The sequence below is a fragment of the Sciurus vulgaris genome, assembly GCF_902686455.1.
Source record: "Sciurus vulgaris genome assembly, chromosome: 3".
NCBI lineage: Eukaryota > Metazoa > Chordata > Mammalia > Rodentia > Sciuridae > Sciurus > Sciurus vulgaris.
In genome coordinates, this window is record NC_136463.1 from 5,312,271 (window position 1) to 5,328,669 (window position 16,399).

Here is a 16,399-nt window from a genome sequence, read left to right on the forward strand (position 1 = left end):
TCAGCACGTGGGCATGAGCTGGTGAATGAAAACCCAGGCAGAGCTGAGGTTTGCGAACATGCTGGTACCTACAGTTAAGGTTCCTAGAAACATGCAATAACAACTTCAGGTGTAATGAAGAAAATCAGGAAAAGCCAGGCATGGTGGTGCATACCTGTAATACCAGTGGCTCAGGAGGCTGAAGCAGAAGGATCACAAGTTCAAGGCCAGCCTCAGCAACTTAGTGAAGCCCTAAGCAACTTAGCAAGACCCTGTCTCTAAATAAAAGATAAAGAGGGCTGGGGATGTGTCTCAGAGGTTAAGCACCCCTGGGTTCAATCCCTGGTATGTACATACATACATACATACATACATACATACATACATACATTAAAAAAAAACAAAAAATATCAGGGAAAAATATGTACATACATTCACCAACAGGCATTGTGGGGCATTCTGGCTTTTATTTTAAATAGATCATATCAAGACGTAAGACTGTTAAAAAGAAGATGGTCTATTTTCTGTTTTCTTGATTTCTCCCTGCTATGATTTTGCTTATTTTTTGCCTCTGTTCCAATCAGAAAGAAAACACTTTGGGGTTAGAAATTACTCTATTTGTTGGTAGGGTTAGCATGTTGTTTTTGTTTTTATTTCAGTACTGGGGATAGAACCCAGGGTCTTGTGTGTGCCACGCAAGCACTCTACCACATTTTTAGTTTTATTTTGAGAAAGTGTCTTGCTAAGTTACTGAGGCTGACCTCCAACCAGCAATCCTTCTGCCTCAGCCTCCCAAATAGAGGATTACAGGTGTGCACCACTGTGCCCAGCTAACATTTTTCAGTCAGCATTTTTGTTGTGTTCAGTGTGATTGCCTTCTGCTTGTCTGATTCTTTCTTTCCTTTTTTTCTGTTTGTCCTTCTTAGGCAGCTATTTTGCCAGTCACTTCATCATGGGAGGAGAGAAATTTGACTCAGCACATCCTGAAGGTTACCTGTTTGGGGAGAACAGCGACCTGAACTTCCTGGGCAACAGACCAGTTGCGGTAGGGCCGTCATCTCTTTGCTTCCCTGTGGGGCTCAAGTGACCCATTCCAGCAGCCAGGTAGAAAGCCAGTCTGCAGTCGCTGGCCCAGCAGTTTGAGCTGAGGGGGCCTCAGAAGCCAGAGGGGTTGGTGCTGCGGGAGACCTGGGTGAGGCTGGCCCTCTGGGCGAGGGCTGCCGAGTGGCCACGTGAGGCCGTCCTGGGATTGGAGCTCTGCCCACTGGACACCTCCGCGTGCCCTTTCTTGCTTCCCCTCCTTCATAGCCCTGGACACCAAGCTTCTGGTTTTCTGTTTCTTTCTGTTTGCTCTCTACCCTCCCCTTCAGAAAGTGCCGTCGAGTGCCAGACCTCGAGCAGAGCCTTGCCAGTGTTGCTGAGTGGATGACTGAGTTTCCCTTGGTGTCTGAATTGGTGTTAGAATTTGTCTCTCAGTTGTTTGTTCAGCTCATTTTGCGACCTTTGTTTTTTAAGTACTTCTCCTGTCTCAGCTTCCTGAGGATCTGGGACTGTAGGCACGCACGCCTGTGCTGGGCTGTGCAAACCTTCACGGAGCACCTTCTGTACCCAGCATGGGGCTTTGTGACAGGAGCTGCTGCGTGGCTCTTGAGTGACTCCTGTGCGCTAAGAAAGGTCCCCAAGGTCTTCTGACACTCTTCTACTCCCCATGAAGACGTGCTTGGCAGAAGACTTGTAGCCACTTTCCCTCATCAGTGAGAAACCCTGGAGTCCAAGAGATGCGCATGGGTAGCATCCAGCATTTAGAAAGAAACGTGGTTTTCTTTTGTTTTGTTTTGGTACTGGGGATTAAACACCAGGGGCACTCAACCACTGAACCATACCCCCAACACTTTTTATTTTTTATTTTGAGACAGGGTCTTGTTAAGTTGCTGAGGCTGGCCTTGAACTTGTGATCTTCCTGCTTTAGCCTCCAGAGTTGTGTGCCACCATGCCTGTCTGTTCCTAGTGTTGGATATACATTTTTCTCAAAGTTGTATAACTAGGTTTGCCTAGCCACAAATCCACAATGTTTCCACTGCCTCAGAATATTTTGGCTTTCTCAAGAAACCGCCAGCTTAGTGGGGCAGACAAAACCTAAACAGGAAATGATTGGATAACAGTAAAGATGGGAAGTGATCAAGTACTGTAGGAATTGAGCAGTGGAAAAAGAACAGCGCGGGCAGATTGCTTGGACAAGTGGAGGGTGTTGAGTGGGGCTTTGAAGAATGACTGATCAGGTGGTGGAAAGGAGCTTCCCAGGAGTGATACAGAGTACTGAAAGCCTGAACACATTTATGGTTTTTGTGGAATCAGCAAACATTTACTGAGCAACTACTGTGTTAGGTTGGCGGAGCAAACTCACGACATGGCATGCTAGGCAAGTGCCCTACCGGTGGGCTGCATCCCCAGCCCTTGGAACCAATAAGGAAACCAGTCTGGCCTGATGGCAAAACACTATTGGAAGGGTAGTAGGGGCTCTGTTACCTTGAGAGGTTTCCTGCAGGACATGGGGAATATTTAAGATTTTGGGCAGGTAAGTGACCTGGTCTTCCCATTTTGGACTTTAATTAAAAATTATTTTTGTCATTGTTGGTTTTCTTTCTACCTGAGTTGACCTCTCTTCTAATTTAGTCTAGCAGTACTCTTCAAACTATCAATTTTCTTAGCTTCAAATCAAGTTATACCAACTAATACTGATCAAATGTGTGCTTTGATTTTGCTACTCCTGACTTAGCAATTAGAGTAGGAAGAACTTTCTTTTTTTTTCTGATAGAGCCAGATAAGGATTTTTCCTCACTTATCAGGAGTCTGCTCATGCTTAGAAAATGGCTCTTTCTTATTACATGGACTTGACTTCTGCATCTGTTTCTTTCTTCTTTTTTCTTTCCTCTAATGTCAAATAGATTATATGGTGTTTTTGTTTGTTTGTTTGTTTGTTTTGTGGTGCTGGGAATCGAACCCACGGCCTTGTGCTTGCAAAGCTATCTCCCCAGCCCCAGATTATATGTTTTAAAAGGATTTTTTTTCCCTGTAAATCATTTTAAAATAAGCAGATGCTTCTTTGGGTTCATTTTGGGGTTTATGCTGGCTGGCACAAGTGCCTGAAGTGAGTCACCTGCTAACACCTCTGAGGAGGCCTGAGCTCTGCCTGAATTACTAGGGAGTAGCCTTGACCTTGAGTTTGAGGCTTTTTTCTAAGGGAGTATTGACATTGGTGTTTTTCTCGTTGTTTTAGGTATTAATCATGAAGTATGCTTAGTGCTGTTTGGAGCAAATTTTTGAAGAAAACAGTACTATAATTTCACATTAGGAAAGAAAATCAAAGTAACTTCAAATAGCTCTATAGAAATATACAGAATAAATGTAGCATGCTTCCCTTTTCTTTCCCTGCATGTTATTTAATAATAGTAATGGCTAACATTTATTGAGAACTTCCTAATTTGCCAGGCCTGGTTGTCCTAAGCACTTCATGTGGGTGATCTCATTTCATTCTCACAGCTAAGGAGGAAGGTCCTCATTGACGGGTGAAGAACTTGAGGCACAGAGAGTATTAATGATGATCACTCAAGCGGGTGTGATGGCACATGCCTGGGATCTCAGGGACCTGGGAGGATCACATGTTCAAGGCCAGTTTGGGTGACTTAGTTCAGTTTTAGTCTCAAAATAAAAAAAAAATAAGAGAGGCTGGGGATGTAGCTCAGTAATAGAGTACCCCTGGTCTCAGTGCCCATTGGCAAAGAAAAACAAACAAACAAAAAGGATTCCAAGCCTGTAAGAGCTCGAGTCAGGATTTGAACCTACTAGTCTGGCCCTGGAGACTGAGCTGCTCTGCCATTTCTGTAAAAAGGTCAGGTGTGTTTGGGATCTCTGCTCACAGCTTGTCTGAGTCCATTTGTGTGGATCACCAAGTGCAGCTTGTAATGTTTGGGTAGAGATCTAAAAGTAGAACAGTGGATTGACATGCTCTCCTGGAGCATCCCTGTGAGGGCGCATGCATGGTATGTAATTCCATCTGCCAGCTGACCTCTGGGTTTTGCCATGACTGCTCTTCACGCTCGGTTAGGGACAGCCTGGAGACCTAAGGATTGACAAGAAGCCTTCGTGCTGAAGAACTGACGTCCCCCCGTCCAGCGGCAGAGCTGGGTGTCAGCAGCAAGCATCAGGTTGCAGAGTGGAGAAGACAGCCTTTCAAAGCCATCCAGCCGCGCATCATAAGTGGCTCCTCTTTCCAGAGAGAATGAGTGTGGGCAGAAAAATATATTAAAATGAACTGTCATATTAAAATACGAATGCCTTGAACTTCCAGGCTCCTGGTATTTGTGGTATTTCCTGTTGTTTCTGAATGAACAGATTAAAAGTGTGTCATTTGACTGAGCTCTCACTTGGCCTGTAGCTCTATTTGTTTTGTTTGTAGAACTAGGAATTGAACTTGGGTGTCCTACCACTGGGCTGCATCCCCAGCCTTTTTTCTTTCTTCAAATTTTGAGATAGGATCTCACTAAGTTGCCAGGCTGACTTCAAACTTGTCATTCTCCTACCTTGGCCTCCTGAGTAGTTGGGATTACAGAGGTGTGCCACTGTGCCTCACTAAATATGTGGCTTTTACTGGAGTGCTGTGGGTCTACCTCCTAGGATTATCTGTCAAAGCAAATTTATTACCAAGTCTTAAGGATCATATTTAAAGAAACTAGAGAGTGCGTATGCAGAAAGATAGTTGAAGAGAGTGGAAGTCAAAATTTCAAGTTTTATTAATACCTTGCCATTAATTTCTCTGTAACTTTGGCAAGTTTATTAGGCTCTTGAATTAACCCCTTGCAAAATGGGGTCGATTCCCACTTTGGAGGAATGTAGTGCTTAGAAGATGTCTTGGGATTGCTGGATGAAAGGCAGCCTGGGGCAGTGATACCTACCTTGCTAACCTCTGAACTCAGTTGTGGGTGGAGGGAATATACCCTGGATTTTGTTTGTGTTTTCGTTGTTGGTGGTACTGGGAATCAGACCCAGGGCCTGTGTGTGCGAGGCCAGTGCTCTACCACGGAGCTCTACTCCCTCCAGGCACTGGGTTTTAAGTGCTGTTTCCCTTCAGTATTGGGGATTGAACCCAGGGTTGCTTGACACTGAGCCACATCCCCTTAAGTGCTGTCTTAGTTGGTGACTGGGGCTTCTGAAGGTCTTTCATTCTCATCCCCCTATGCTGGAGCTAAGGCCTCTGAGACGCAGTAATGAAACGTTAATTGAAGACGTTCCTGTCCTCCCTCAGTGCAGGAATTGCCACTTGCTCCCTTATTGAGTTAGATCTTGTTTTGTTGAGATAAATCACTGAAGCTCTAAGTTATTTAGAGCTTTAGTGACTTCGATTGTAAAGTATGAAGCAATGCCTTGCTTCTACCTGCCACGTAGCCAGGAATTCACAGCCTCCTTTCATCTGCAGGGAGCCCTGAGCTGTCCTCCCCGCCCAGCAGGCCACAGGGCTCCTTCCCCACACCCTGCCCCAGACCTCTGCCTCAGAGCCGAGGTGCATGGGATGCTTTTCTGCTCTCTAGAGGAGTACCCAAGAGCTGCACTGAATCCAGCTTCTGTACATCGACCACTTTAATTTACATGTGCAGGAAGAACAAGGGCTTTGTTTCTTTTTGTTTCAGTACTGGGGATGGAACCTCCTGCGGCCTGGCATATGCCAGGCAAGTGCTGCACCTGTGAGCTGCAGCCCAAGAGCAATTTTTTTTTTTTTTTTTTTTTGTGGTACTGAAACTTGAACCCAGAGACAGTCTACCACTGAGTTACACATCTTCAGTCCTTTTAACATTTTTTTTTTTTTTAATTTTTGAGACAGGATCTCTCTCAGTTGCTGAGGTGACTTTGAACTTTTGATCCTCCGGCCTCAGTCTCCGGAGCTGCTGGAATTGCAAGTGCGGCCACACACCTGGCCTTTTGCCCTTCTTTCCCAGACGGTAGAGAAAGAAGGTCATAGTCACAGGCAGCTTTGCCACTGATTAGCTTTGAGCCTCAATTTCCTCAGCTACAAATATACCTTTCTTGCAGGAATATTTTCAGGACTCAAAAATTGATAACTGTCATGATCTAATTTCTATTTTAGAAAGTTAACTCTAAAAATTACCTTGAAGTATAGAAAATGAATCAAAAAGACAGGAAATAGAGACCAGTTAGGAAGGAATTTATCTTAGTTACAGAAAAAAAGATGACATGCCTGAACTTCAGGGTAACAGCATTAAGAGTACGTGTGGGCGGACTGGGGAGTGTGGGAGTGTGTTTTGAGGGGAGGGTATGGGGACCAAGCCCTGGGAAGAACCCTCTGCGGAGGCACATCCAGCTGCACGCGTGGCTCGTTTCCTCTGGAGACCCTCCGTGCACTGACCCTGGGCGCCTGCTGTGGTGGCTCACAGTGCAGGAACCCTGGGGCTGCTGCCCTGTGGCCTGAGGCTGGGTGTCAGTCTTTCCCATGTTCTGCCGCCTCGCTTTCTAGGTGCGCTGCAGGGTCTGGCTGCTGCATCGTTGCTAGAACTTTGCTGTGTGTCCCCTTTGGCACAGCTGTTTACTTCTTTGAGTCTCTTCTACAGAAATACTTCAGATAGTAGGAAGTCATTCCTGTTTACAGTATGTATTGTGGCATTACTTGTCGTGAAAAACTACAATATATCTAAATGACCATCATAGGGGAAAGGTCAAGAAATTCTACTGCATCCACGTTATGAGCTGCTGTTCAACCAAAGTGAGGTGGCTCTGTGTCCCCTGAGATGAAGGTGTGCAAGTTGCAGTGTATGATGAAGAGTCTGACTTCATTTCTTATAAAATAACAATATACGAATGTGTGCATTTCGTTATGTATAGAGAGCTTTATAGCTACATAAAAATACATAAGAGAACAGTGCATCTTACACTATTATGGCAGGAATGCGGGGCACCTTGGAGAGGGTATTTACTTTTTTTTAATATCTTTTTTTAGTTGTAGATGGACACAGTATTTTATTTATTTTTATGTGGAGACCCAACCAGGAGACACTCGGCATGACCAGCGTGCAGGGCCTAGTGGGTAGGAAGCGATAGCGCTATCCAGTGCCTCACACATGCTAGGCACGCACTCTCCACTGAGCCACAACTCCAGCCTGGGTATTTACTTTTTAAGTTCACATTCTTTGATGTTTTTCAGATTTTCTCCAGGAAGCATGTTTTTATTTTTAAATAAAAGCATTTCAATTTTCTTTAAAAATAGAGATGGGGATATATTTCTGAAGAGAGGAAGGAAATAGGTCTAAGAGAATATGTACAAGTAGGAAAGTTAAGGAAGTTCACAAAGTAATAGTTTTAAATTTTAGTGATCTACAGGAAAGGTAGGGTCTGCTAAGTCAGGTTGGGGTACATGTCAGGAAGCCTTTTGGGGACTTACAGAAAATGAGGTAAATCAGGAAAAGTTTGGCAAGGAGAGGGGCCTAAGAGCTTCATCTTGGCACTGGAGAAGGGTGGTCCACTTTTAGAAGCCCTAGATTCAGTATGCATGTAACTTGCTTATAACCACCGGAGAGTAAGAGAAAACCCAGCCTAGAGAAGACCTGACCTAGGGAATAAATTACAGAGGATGTCACTTTTAAAAAATAGCTTCTTAACCTGGCACAGTAACGTACGCCTGTAATCCCAGCTATTCTGGAGGCTGAGGCATGCATGTATTTGAGATGTTGGATGGTGGTCATGGTTTTATCTGACAGGTGTGTTGGCTTCAGGGTTTACTTTTATGGATTAATGTGATAGAAAAGGGTTGCTTTATAACCTGAATTTATGAAAGGAAGCATGTTCTCTGGGGATGAATGCAGAGCAGCATATCTTTTTAGTATCTTTAAACCTAGTTGGGTTGCCTCTTCTATGTAAGAACTTCAAAACCAATTTTAATTGTAAACAGTGCACTCACAGGAAGAAGAGAATGAGAGGAGGAAATAGCTTGTTTTGTTGTTGGTTTTTGTTTCTGTTTTTTTTTTTTTTTTTTTTTTAAATATTGAGGTGCTGGGTATTGAACATGGGGCCTCTGGCATGCTAGGCAAGTACTCTGAGCTATACCACCAGCTTTCTCTGTTCTTCATTTGGCTTCTGAACTGAGAAGATTGTTTTCTTTCATAATCATTAGACTGTGCGTATTTTTGATCTTTCCCCCTCCTTGTTACCAAATCGATTGTTAAATGAATGAATGAATAAGATAATCATCTTGTTGAACATCTCTGGGGCTCCAGGCTCCTGTTATACTCTAGAGATGCAAAAAAGATAAAATATAGTCCCTGCCCCAAGGAGCGTGTCCTGAAGGTAGGAAAAATGAATGTGCTGGAGGAGGGGCCAAGCAGAGGCATGGAGACCCAACCAGGAGACACTCTGCTGTCCCAGATGACTCGGCATGACCAGCGTGCAGGGCCTGGTGGGTAGGAAGTGACAGGGCTATCCAGCCAGGCTTACACGAGGGCCAGGTACACTTTTCTGTTTCTGAACTTTCATCTGGTAGTCATTGGAGACCAGCAATGGGTTTTAAGTTGGGGGTCATAATAATACGTTTTTGAAACATCGTAGGCCACAGTGTAAAAGATGGAGTGGAGGGCTGTGAGAGAGACAGCGTGACAGGTATCAGAATGGGACCACAGTTTGCAGTAGGAGTGAGGAGCACGGGACGCACAGGCCAGGCAGAGTGGCTGGTTACTGACAGAAGAGGCAGAATCTAGGCTTTGGTGATCAGAACGTCCTCCTCAACAGAGGTGTCCAGCCAGCGCTCTTCCCTGTTTATGTGGCAGACCCATTCTACCGTGCCTACTCCTTCAAGCCTTTTAAACTCTTCCTCTAAAAACTTCTGTGACAGTTCTAGGAGAGTTTACTATGGCCCATCACTCTCCCATGCTCCCAAGACCCTCTCTCCCCCTGCATGTATTGCACCCAGGACCCTTGCCACACAAGAGGAATGTCCGCATGTCAGCACTCTCTCGCATCCGGCATGTCCAGTGCCTTCTATTCCAGAAACATCAAACTAGCCTTAACAGCTCTCTGTCTCCTGTCCTCCTTTACTTAAGGGGAAATCCACAGCATGCTGGGGCCATCCATGACCAACCGACCCTAGTGATAGGTCCTGTTTGCTGCCTGACCAAGGGTTGATTCATCCCTAAATCCCATCTGCAGAGTCCACATCATTTGTGTATTGTTTGTTTGTTTTGGGTACCAGGTATTGAACCCAGGGGTGCTTAGCCAGTGAGCCACATCCCCAACCCTTTTTTATATTTTATTTTGAGGCAGAGTCTCACTGAGTTACCTGGGGTATCACTAAGTTGCTACAGCTAGCTTTGAACTTGTGATCCTCCTGCCTCAGCCTCCCAAGTCACTGGGATTACAGGCACTTACCACCACACCTGGCTAGAGTCCACTTCTTTAGATGCCTTCTGATAGCAACTGGTTTGGGTCAGGTCCTTTGAGAGCAAAACCTAAGGTGGCAGTCTTTGTGAAAGTCATTTTCTGAACGTATGCCCTCCAGGGGAGGGGAAGCTGGTGGGGTTGCAGAACTGAGCAACAGTGTGGTCTCAGCAGAGACCCAACTCAGCATATCCCTGTAGGAAGGTTTTAGAGTAAAAGTAGCACATTGGAGTTGCCTCGTCTCGAGGGGGGGGCTGGTACCCATACACTCTAAATAGTGGGTTTAGTTGAACAAAAGTTCTAAATATGAACATAGTTCAATTTATTAATTTTTTTCTTACATGGTGGTATTTATTGTCTGTTATTTTATATTTGGGGTTGCTATCCATTTGCAGTTGGTTTGGGGATATGACAGGATGTAGGAGCAAAAAAGTTTCTGGTTTTTAATTTACCCAGCACCAATTATTGAAAACACCATCCACCCTTTTCCTCACTGCACTGCAACATGGCCTTTGCAATACCTCTGGTCTCTCCAGGAAAGAATCCTTTCATCTCCAGCTTGCGGGGTGGGATGGGGCAGAAGTGGGTGGCTGAGCCAGACTGCCAGCACTCTGGGAGACTGTGGGGAAGGGGCTAGACTTGGACCTCCCCTTGTTTTCAGAAGGGTTCCCTTGGCCTTGGCTGTGCCTGGTGTCCTGGGACACAGTTGTTCTTGGCTCCCGGGCAAGTGTCCAGTCTTCTGTAGAGGTGAGGCAGGTGTAGTCTGGCTGCGTGACATCTGGGAAAAGATGTAGGGGTCCTAGTGCTTTCCCTATAGACTTTCCATTTCCTCTTTCCAACCTCACTACGCCCTACTGTTAGGAGGACCTGCCGCCTCCAATTCCTAAGCTTTTCTGGGGTTCTGTGGCATGAATAATATATCTGCCATTTGGACTTTCAACCTTTTCTCCTAAATCAGTTTCCATTTGTCTGTGACTTTCAGCTTCCGTGTTGTTGGGATCGTTTCCACGTCCATTCTCAGTTCTTGTGGGTTTATACTTTTTGACCTTTGCAGGCAAATGGATGAAATTGGAGAATATCATGTTAAGTGAGATAAGCCAATCTCAAAAATCCAAAAGACAAATGATCTCACCGATAAGAGGATGATGACACGTAATGGGGGGTGGGAGGCGGGCAAGAATGGAGGAAGGAGGGACTGTATAGAGGGAAAAGAGAGGTGGGAGGGGTGGGGGGGAAGGAAAAAATAACGGAATGAATCAAACATCATTACTCTATGTAAATGTATGAATATGCAAATGGTATGCTGTTACTCCATGTACAAACTGAAACAACATGTATCCCATTTGTTTACAATAAAAATAAATTTAAAAAAAATCCCTTTTTTGCTTTTTCAATAGAAATTCAGGTGCAAAGATGAATACCTGATTTACTCTACTGTGTTGACAGGGAGGCCTATCACGTTCCTTCATGTCCAGTTCTTTAAGTGCACATGAGAGCTGGTTGTTGAACTTTAAATTTTCTATCACTTTCCAAAACTGCATCTCACAATTTAATAAGTTAAATATAAATATAGATTAAAATGTTGTTCATAGATTGGGTAGTGGATAAGCACTAAGGCTTCGAAACTGCAGCACAAGGATCTTCCTTCAGTATAAATTTTTTAATTTTTCAAATAGCTGTAATGTGATCTGCTACGTTGGAAATTTTCAATTACGCCAACTTTAGATTTGCCACAAAGTTCTTCATTGTCCCTTTTTACGTTCCCTTTGCGTCAACCCAACAGCCTGGAGTTGTACAGGAAGCCAAGTGACTTGCTCCGAGTTTGGTAAGACTTCGGTGTTCACTGGACACGATGCAGGGTGCCCTCAAGGCATGTCAGATGGGGGAAGCTTCTGAGCTTGGTGGAATTTTCTTATTAATCTATATTCAGTTCCTGCCATAGTAATTGATGTTTTCTTTTAATAATCAAAGTTCATCTAGAATGGAAGGAAACCAGGTTGTGTCTAGATTACACATTATGGATGAAGCCAGCAGGCCACTTCCATGGGAACAGTTCTCAATAAGAGTTCCTTGTCTTTGGCTGCTTCGTGTCTCACTATAAGTGCCCTGCTTTCAGAGTGTTTCAGTGGAGCCGTGGGGCAGCCCAGGCTGAAATGAGACCGCCATCTTTCTGCCCCTTACTCCTGGCTCCACCCCTCCTCCTGTACACCTGGCTGCTGAATGAGTGTCGTCCTTTTTTCCTTTGCAGTACTGAGGATGGAACCCAGGACACTGCCACTGAGCCACAGCCCTTTTCTTTTGAGACAGGATCTTACTAAGTTGTGGAGACTGGCCTTGAACTTGTGATCTTCTGCCTTAGCCTCCAGAAGAGCAGGGATTTCAGGTCTGCATCCACTGAACACATGGTGTTCTGCACAAGTTGAATGAGGCCTCTGGCTATTTTACTTAAGCGTTGGAAAGAATGTGTCTTGTTACTGGGAAAAGCAGAACTATATGGATAAGACACAGATCAGTGGTTGTCAGGGACTGGGGTCTGTTAGGGGCTCAACAAAGGGGCATGAGGGATTGTTGCGGGGGGTGGAAATGTCCTTATCTAGGTTTTTGTGTGTGTGTGTGTGTGTGTGTGTGTTGCTGGGGATTGAGCCCAGGGCCTTGTGCATGCAAGGCAAGCACTCTACCACCTGAGCTCTGTCCCAAGCCCCCTTTCTAGGTTTGGATGATTACACAGTTTTGTGTTTGTCAAAATTCATAACACTGTGCGCTAGAAATAATGAAGTTCACTGTTTATAAAGCATGTTTCTTGGAAAGGAGGAGAATTAAAGGAAAGGTGATCCCTCCAGAGGCCTGGCTTTCACATGGTCCTGGCTGTGTCCCCTTGTCTGTGTGTGGACAGGGTGGTGGCAGGTGGCACGGGTCTCCAGCAGTGGGGGCGTGTGTCTTGCGGCAGCATGCTGGCCCAGAAGCCGCCTCACGTCCACGTGTTGTTTCCTTCTACAGCTCTTTGCTGTTTTGGATGGGGCTGCAGAAGTCACGGTGCTGTGCCGCCAGGGCACGCTGGAGGAGAGGAGGGTTTGCATAGCCGGCATCTTCCATGAAGGGAAATATGTCTCTGTGACAGGCTTGCTGTCCCTGAGAGGTTAACTTCTAATATACTATGGGGCAGATTTACAATAATTCTCGGCGCAGGAGGACGGGCGGGCCGGGCCGGCGAGCGCTCACCTCCCTTGCAGGGCGTGCGGTGCTGGCTGTGCTGGGCCCGGTAACCCTCGATGACCTCCAGGAACCCTCTTCGCGCCGAATGGGGAAGGAGAGGCTCAGCACATGGTTGCAGGGCTTGATGATTCGCAGGATGCCTCGCACCCGGTTCCGCTTCTGCTCCTCGCTCTCCCGGGTTCAGGTCCTCCACCAGCTTGTCCTCCACGATGCTGGCGCCACGGTCGAAGAAGCCCTCCACCGTCTTGAAGAAGTTGGGGTCGTCTTCGCGGTCGGCCGCCGCCCCACCGCAGTGGCGCCGGGCGGGCGGCGTGAACCCGGGTTGCGGGGAGGCGGCGGGCTGCCCGCGGGCCCAGCCCAGCAACGCGGCCGAGCCCAGCACAGCGGGTCGGGCGCGCGACAGCAGCAGCGCGTCGCAGTACGTGGCGGAGAGTAGAAGCCAGGGGCCAGCGGGCCGCGGGAGAGAAAAGTGAGCAAGTGTTTGTAATAAGCCAAAATAACAGTAAAAGAAATCCCATCAAAGAAAAGGATCTGAAGTTTTCAAGCATGCAGACTTACTGGGAGCTGTCCTGTGAAGAAGCGGCTTCCATCACCAGGTAAGTTTGGGAAACAGCACTGTCCCCTCCGCGCTTGGGGATGCACAGCGAGCATCAGTTTACATCACGTTGATAAAGACTCCAGGAAACGTTTGAGCCTTCTGATTTGGTTTTGATAATGGAGTTCACAGTTGAAGGAAGAAGACCCAAAACTTATTGAGATAATCTATCGAGTAAAGAAAACAAATTATGAGTGTAGGATCTCAAGTTCACATATTTTGGGGTGCTCCAGCTGGTCCACTAAAAATGACAGTATCACAGAGAACAACCTTAATGTCCACTGCAAATCCCTGGAAAAAAAATTCAGCTTTTGTACAATTAGCATTCTTTGTATCTGAAGGATGAAAACCAGGAGCCCAACAATCTCAAAGTCTGTCAAACCTCAAGCTGTTACTGGCCCTCCAGCTGGTCTAAGTGGTTGTTGTTCAGTGAGCTCTGTGAGTAGATGTGTTCAGGTGAAAGATGACTTGACATATTCGACTTCAGAAACACGGAATATAAAATTCCTGAAGATTCACCCCTCAGGGCTGAGTGATGTAACCAACTCTAATGTGCAAATATATGGATTTAAGGGCACAGTTCAGCATTTACCTGAAGAAGAAAAGTATGAAAAGATTCAATGTGAAAATAATAAAATTACAGATGAACATCCTAGAAATGAGTCAAACATATGTGGTCACAACTTTCAAACAAATTCCTTTCAGTTAGATCATAAATGTGCAGTTGTGTTGGATTTGGTTGATAGTACTGAACAAACTAATGTAGATCTAGAAGCTATAGAAACAAAGTACAAGCCAGCAGAACACCATGACGTGCAAAACCAGTGTCTGGAATTCTTTTCCTCTAATGCAGTGGATGAGCCAAGGTCTGATGGAGCAGTTAGGAAGGTCTCAAACCTTAAAACATCTACTGACACTGAATTTCTGAATATAATGACTTCTAGTCAGTTTGCTTTTTTAACTCAAAGGGAGGATAAAGCTCTGAATTCTATAAATAAAGGGATTGTATACATGGAGACTAAACCAAAGGCAAGTCATGGGGAAGTAAGAATAACTGAAGATAATTTGATTCAGTCTAAGGATGATTTTACAGAAGGACATGAAAGTGGACAAAAGGAAACATATTCCTTAGACCTTTTTAGTCCTATTTGCCCTGAAAAAAAGAGTATTCACATAAACCCTGAAAAAGATGTTGAAGACAATACAGGATCTCAAGAACTTTTCAGTTCTGAAGATAAACTGCCACCAAATGAGATTTGTATTGAGTTGTGTCGCTCAGGAATACTGTGTTCCCAACTAAATACCTTTCAGAAAAGTGCTGTTAAAAGAAGTTGGAGTTCTGAAGATAAATCAGGCCATTCTAAAGCTCTGTCTAAAGTCTTTAAAGTGTCTAAGAAAATGGAGTTGGGTTCTAATGCAAGAGATTCTACCATAGCAATGGGCCAGAGAAATGTGTCTGAATTTAAGGGTATTAAAAATATATCATTAATAAAAAATTGTGATTCTAAAAGTCAGAAGTATAATTGTTTAGCTATGGTGCTAACTCCATGTCATGTGAAAGAAATAAACATAAAATCTGGAGCCAATTCTGGCTCTAAAGTGCCCTTAGCAACAATTATAGTAATTGATCAATCGGAAATTAAGAAGAAGGTTTTTCTTTGGAGAACCGCAGCATTTTGGGCACTTACAGTATTTCTCGGAGATATAATTTTACTCACAGATGTTGTTATTCATGATGATCAGTGGATTGGTGAGATAGTACTCCAATCAGCATTCACCAGTCAGTTATTAAATCTCAGGAGTTTTTCATCTGTCCAGCCAGAAGAATATTCCGGTATAGTTAGCGATGTTGCACTTCAGGATTTACTGGCATATGTGTCTTCAAACCATTTCTATCTCAAAGATCTTCCACAGAGGCAGCCTCAGAGAGGGAACAGTATAGAGTTTGTAGAATTGGAGCGACTTCAACCTGATATATTAGTCCATGCAGTACTCAGAGTTGTGGATATCACTGACAGAGTCATTATACAGTTACAGAGGACAGAAGCAAAGGAAAGTTATGTTAACAGTGGAACAGGCCCAAGGTCAACACTATGTGCTTGTATAATGGGGTCCTGGAGCAGCCTGGTACCCTCAACTTCAAAGGAAAAAAGATTATATCTGGGAATTTAAATATCTCTTGGTTCAGCACAACTGCACACTAGAAAACCTAGAATTGCATACAACACCATGGTCATCCTGTGAATGTCTGTTTGATGATGATATAAGGGCAATTACATTTAAAACAAAATTTCAAAATAGTGCACCAACTTTGGTCAAGATGTCCGACTTAGCAACCCATCTAAAGGATAAGTATTCAGGAGTGGTTCTAATTAAAGCTCAAATTTTAGAACTAGTATTTCCTGTTGCAGCAGCTCAGAAGATAGCTCTAAATGCTCACAGTTCCCTGAAGAGTATCTTCTCCTTTCTTCCCAACATTATATATACTGGCTGTGCAAAATGTGGATTGGAACTAGAAACAGATGAAAACAAAATCTACAGACAGTGTCTTAGCTGCTTGCCATTTGCGAGGAAGAAAACATATTATAGGCCAGCTTTAATGACTATAGCTGATGGAACACATAACATTTGCATTTATGTAGGATCAGAGCTGACAGAGAAGACTCTTCTCAACATTTCTCCACACTGTCTCAACAGAGTGATAGTACCGTCCTCAGAGGTCACCTATGGGATGGTTGCAGCAGACCTGCTTCTCTCCTTGTTGGCAGATAGCACAGAGCCTTGTGTGTTGAAGATTCAGAGCCTTTTTGTCTTAGACGAAAACAGCTACCATTGCAACATGATTTCTACCTACTGGATATCTGTCCTGACCCATGTAAAGCATGGAACCCTTCTCTGAGACCACACAAGGAAGTTGTAGACATTCCAAGGAGGAAGTACTGAAATGATTTGTCTTTTAAATGAATGATGGGGATTTTGTTTTGGGCTTCTTAAATATAAATATTTTATAAAGAAAAAAAAAATAATTCTCCAGGGTCACAACAAAGTGAGATGTATCCTAACTGCATTTATTCCAAGTAATTTGGATTTGGGATTTAGAAATGAGGTACTTACTTAATTGCTTAAATTTCATTTTGTACATTCTTTTTACCAAGCATTCAAAATGGCATTCCAGTGCCG

At 44.5% G+C, this 16,399-nt stretch overlaps 1 protein-coding gene and 1 pseudogene across 5 annotated transcripts in view; both read left to right on the forward strand.

Annotated features, from left to right (window-relative positions):
- The window catches only part of RNF157 (ring finger protein 157), a 77,529-nt gene that overhangs the window by 21,895 nt on the left and 39,235 nt on the right, over nt 1-16,399 (forward strand). For all 4 annotated transcript variants that reach the window (XM_079134925.1, XM_079134923.1, XM_079134926.1 and 1 more), the window contains exon 2: nt 906-1,024. In XM_079134925.1, the coding sequence (XP_078991051.1) occupies nt 906-1,024 (119 nt within the window). The remainder of the gene's footprint in view (nt 1-905; nt 1,025-16,399) is intronic.
- Nucleotides 13,244-16,230, forward strand: LOC306657237 (shieldin complex subunit 2-like; annotated as a pseudogene). Its single transcript has one exon. The product of its transcript is annotated as a shieldin complex subunit 2-like (transcript).